The sequence below is a fragment of the Opisthorchis viverrini genome (assembly GCF_000715545.1).
Source record: "Opisthorchis viverrini unplaced genomic scaffold opera_v5_18, whole genome shotgun sequence".
Taxonomy (NCBI): Eukaryota; Metazoa; Platyhelminthes; class Trematoda; order Opisthorchiida; family Opisthorchiidae; genus Opisthorchis; species Opisthorchis viverrini.
This window is the reverse complement of record NW_008751674.1, coordinates 1,987,231-1,992,153: the sequence shown is the minus strand read 5'-3', so window position 1 is coordinate 1,992,153 and position 4,923 is coordinate 1,987,231. Positions and strand designations below refer to the sequence as shown.

The 4,923-nt window shown below is 46.8% G+C and overlaps 1 protein-coding gene across 1 annotated transcript in view; it reads left to right on the top strand.

Moving 5' to 3' along the window:
• Positions 1-300: 300 nt before the first annotated feature.
• T265_01684 (hypothetical protein) overlaps positions 301-4,923 on the top strand; it is a gene marked incomplete at both ends in the record, with an annotated part of 17,645 nt that continues 13,022 nt past the window's right edge. Inside the window, 4 exons of the mRNA XM_009165750.1 lie at positions 301-374; positions 744-970; positions 1,789-2,060; positions 2,627-2,728. Of these exons, the coding sequence (XP_009164014.1) occupies positions 301-374; positions 744-970; positions 1,789-2,060; positions 2,627-2,728 (675 nt within the window). The remainder of the gene's footprint in view (positions 375-743; positions 971-1,788; positions 2,061-2,626; positions 2,729-4,923) is intronic.

Here is a 4,923-nt window from a genome sequence, read left to right as displayed (position 1 = left end):
AGCCTAAATAACTCTGCCGCACTGTTTGGCATGCGCTTCACACCCGCAAAGTGTAAAGTACTGCTACAACACTGGGTGGGATCAAGCCCACATTTCATGCTTGCAGGTGAGCCAATCGACGTGGTAGATGAATTTATGTACCTGGGCAGCTGTATACGTTCCGGTGGAGTGGCTGGAGACGAGATTATTTCTCGAATCGGAAAGGCCAGGACAGTTTTTGCCAACCTCCAACACCTATGGCGCCGATGAGACGTGAGCTTTTCCGTCAGGGGAAGAGTTTACACCGCGTCGGTGCGATCCATGCTGCTTTATGGATCAGAGACGTGGCCTCTACGCGCAGAGGACATTCGGAACCAATATGCCTATGACTCACGGTTTATGGCTGATAAATTGAATTGGAAAAATTAAATGCAACGTAAGAAACGACGAAATGAGTTGTGTGCCATGGGGCTTACGGTGGCTCAGTGGTTAGGGCGTGAAACCATTGGCTGGAAGTTCCACGGTTCAAACCCATCCTCGGTTTTTCTGTTGCTCCTGTTTAGACATGGTCAACTTTGCAGCCTCAGACCTCGTGCTTCGTTCAGTTCGTAGTACGTCAATATGTGTTAAGTTTTACCCCTAGCTGAGGAAGCCTTTGTCTGGGGTTCGATAACCCATGGATAATGCGGTTATGATCATAGCTATGGCTAACTGGCCTACCTGTTCAGAGTTATGCACGTTGATCCTCGTTTCCTCCGTCCTAGGACTGAGAGGTGCATGAATGAGACAAGGATGTCCTCTTGTTCTTATCCACCTAACGTCTCTTCTTTTTCCCACAGGCTAATTACACCCATGGTTGCCTCTGGTCTCATGATGTCAGATTTTCAATCGGCCGATTCCCCCATGTATGGTGACAAAATTATGCTCCCAATTTATTCTGCCCTGGGCTTATGTAACGGAACCTTACTCGTAGGCTTGTCTTCCTCCTTTGGTAAGTAGTTTAACTGCCGTCTAGCTTTAGACGGGGTGGGATGGCTCAAGTAGTTAGGGCGCGAATTCACTGACCGGAAGGTCCGTGGTTCAAACCCCACCTCTGCCTTTCGACTTCCTCTGTCTAGGCTTGGACAACCTGGCAATATCCTAGCCCTCGTGCTTCCTTCGGATGGCATAGCAGCCAGGTACCGAAAGGGTCCTGTGGCGGAACACCGTCTATCTTTAGACGCCTTCAGCGTGGCTTGATGTTCAGAGTTAGCCCATCTAGAGGCTGAATAACCAAGTACAAAATTCAATATGACTATTCTGTGACTATTCTGTCAACTCTGAGCACATTTCGCTTGACGTATGTCAGTTATTCATGACGGGCTTTCAGCTAGCTTCGTCGGATGACAGTCTTTTGCTGTATGGTCCATTTTGACAGTCCATGTGTACGATCAAAATATAGTTAAATGCTTGTGGTTACAACTCGTTGCTGGAACTCAGTAGCGTATCATCATTCAGCTGTAGCACCCTTTCGGTGTCTAACTGCCATGACACCAGAAGGAAGCACGAGGGCTTGGATACTGCCAGGTTGTTCAAGCCTAAATAGGGGATGTCGAGATGGAGCGATCGGGTTCGAACCGCTGACGTTCCGGTTAGTAAATTCGAGCTTTAACCTCCCCCTGAACACTGCTGATTCAGTGGCATGACGATTTGCATTTAATATCTGTTCGCCAATCCCTTAGTGTATTGCGTAACAGCATACTTTTCTGGAAATCGCCTGCTTGTGACAGCGCCGCATAATTTTCTCCTTTTCTGGCATGTTGGTCGCAGGAAATTACTGGACAGGTGGGCTTGGCATATATCGTCACTTCGAGGACGAGCTGGAGCCAAATTCCTCCCACTCCACACTAGATCTCACTGGCAGTTTGGAAGTGTTCACCCCATTTGAGGCATCAGTCGCCTCGACTGCCATCTTGGGAGGTTCTGGATTGCGACACATCACATCTGCTGCAGTTGGGCTTGACGATGGTTCTATTCACTTACTGCGATTGGCATCTAAAGAGGCTGATACGCAAGGTAATCAAGAAGAGTCTGGACAACTGGTAAGGTTGGTTGTAATCTACAATTGGAACTATTATGCGTTTGGCAGTAACTTTTGAATACCGTCTGAAGCTTTTAAACCTACGAGATAAATAAATTTCGGCACTAATCTAACCGTAGAATCAGCAGTGTTTGGTTCCTTTGTGACAACCTAAACTGGTCGATGGGGCTTTTTATTTGTTTTCTAGTAATGTACGATAAATGGTTTTGGTAATTTCAGTTGAAACTTCCGTTCTCACTTAGCTCGTCTCGTGCTTCAACCAACCATGGTGTCAAGTCAGGGACGCCGTTTCCATTTTTGACGATCATCGTATTAAGCATGTACTGTTTGCTCCATTGTATCCTCCGGTGCTGCCTTCTCCAGATTTTCCATAATACTTTTGCCTGACGCACTCAAAACGTGGTTTAGTCTGTTTATAAAAACGGAATATGGTCCCCTTCTGAAAAAACATTCTTAGTTTTGAACTCTTCCGGTGAGTGTAGCAGGACTGCTCGCATTCCACTCCGGTGAGCAGCTTGTATCGTAAAGGAGCCGAAATATCTTCAGTATCACCTGCTCCGTTTCCAGGCACTTTCAGTTAATTCGGCAACTTATCACGACGCGGCAATTCAGCGATTGGTCGATGGGGAGAAAAACCTGGTGTCTTTGGATGTCGATGGAGCGGTAAAGGTGCGTTAATAATTGTATGATCCATTCGTTTTTATCATCACCCTCCCTGCAATTTAATTGGGGGTTGCCAAAGTTCACTCACCCTGAGGACCTCTACGTTAGTAAACTTACTCGTTCTATCCGAAATGAGCGTATCTTTATGGAGATCATATAGACAAACTCTGTGCTGGGAACACTAGTTTCCCCTACAATGGTAGTCAATTCAAATTTCCCTCTACTTTCCAATTCCACCAAGTGCTAGCTCGTGTTAGCTTTAATTTTCTGTCCAACATGATGAACACTACATCCATTTTTCGATACCAGTGTCTCTTGCGGACGCCAAAACAGCCTCAATGATGTCTCATGGAACGCCCTCGGAGCATTTTGGTGTAGGTTTTCAGCACTTTTGGAAGAAACTCTATAGATCCTTTTGGCCACCATTCAGTTCCCATGAAGCACAAAGAATGAGATGGCGACAAGTTGTATGGGCCTGAACCCCCGAGCACATCGTCTTGAGCATTAGTTCTGAGGTGTGTGGGGAAGTTTTTTCCATAGAAGAGTTATGGGTGTGCTCCAGAACCCTTGTTTGGTAGTGAACGTTATGATTTTCTCTGCAATCTACTGCCGGTAGTGATTTTTCTTACTTGTGACTAGTATTTTTAGCCATCCTCGGCATAGATAGGACCAGATCACAGCTGATTCGTTTCCTCACCCTACTCGGAGGGTTAATCTTTTCAGAACACTGAAGTGTTTCCACGAGCCACTGGCTGGTTAGAAATCACTAAACTCGTCGGCCGAATTTTCACGCTATCCTTCGGATATTCGTCGAGTGTCAGTGCAGTGACGCATCGCGCAAGACTTGTCGTCTACAATGTAGAAACGCGCACTTGTTTCTTTCTTCTGGGGGTGCGCTGTTTCTGTCGCAGTTACCCACCCGTAAGAGGTGTGATAATTCTCATTAACACCCGCTCAAACTCCGAACTGGAAATTCGTTCAGCTGCTTGATAGAAGGGAACAGGTGATCGGGTTTTCTGTGCCCACCAGATAAACTCCAAACAAGTCAATTGTGATAGAGGATTTTGCTTAAGCCACTTTTGTGTTGTCCATATCACTAGCCACTACAACGACGTCTGAGCGCAAAACAATGGCATACTACCGATACAGTGGTACAGGTTTTTCAGGGAACAAGTCGCCGTACCTCTTCCAACCGCCGGATGACCAGGCGATTGTTTTCGTCAGACTTCTATCCACTCACCAGACTGGTGTGAGAAACTCTTCCGGTGTCAAAATGAAGCCTCCGGTATATTTCAGTGGGCTATGGAGGTACACAAACCGCCACACTGTGATAAGGTATGGTCTGTTTGCGGTCGCACTGTCTAGCTAGAGGTTATCTGTCATTGCATGATGGGCTCATCTTGCGTTAGGTTCTCACAGAACGTTGGGTCAGTGAAGTGGATGGTGACTTCTGGAAATCCGGAGACTGTCTTTGCTACGTCCTACCTCTCAGCTCCATTACTTTCCATTGGTATCCCATTTGTGAAATGGACCAAGTAGTTAGAGGGCGAATTTACTGACCGGAAGGTCCGTGGTTCAAACCCGACCTTTGCCTCTCAACTTCCCCTGTCTAGGCTTGGGCAACCTGGCAGTATCCCAGCCCTCGTGCTTCCTTCGGGTGGCATCGTAGCTAGGCACCGGAAAGGTGCTACAGCTGAACGCTTTATTTCTTCCTTCAAGACATGTAGCTGTGTGTGTATCCGGTTTTACCCCGTCGCGTTTACACCGGATAGAGGAATTTCTGTTGGCTTCACGTGCTGCTCAGCACAAACCACATGTGGCTATTTTGTGGGACTTCTTTCGGTTTTAGGGGTATCGACTCTGCTAGAGAGGATTTTCTTGAACGAGGAGCGTTGTATTCGCATTCCTAACATCAGTTGCACTCCTTTTCAGCTCGACAACCTGGCAATGTTTGAGCTCTCATTTTCTGTATAGATCGTATGGTGTGCGCCGTGCGCTCAAAGGGTGCAACATTTGGTCGGTTGCAACAACACGGAATAGGACAGCAGACTAAACATGGCATGATCTTGTTGCCAGTTGGTAATAGTAGGGATGTTCCTTTTTTGGAGATTTCGTCCCGTAAGTCAAACCAATCTATGCTGAAAAGCGAGAAGCATCTGTACAGCTGTTTCATCCTTATTGGGAATCATCAGCAGTGCGCA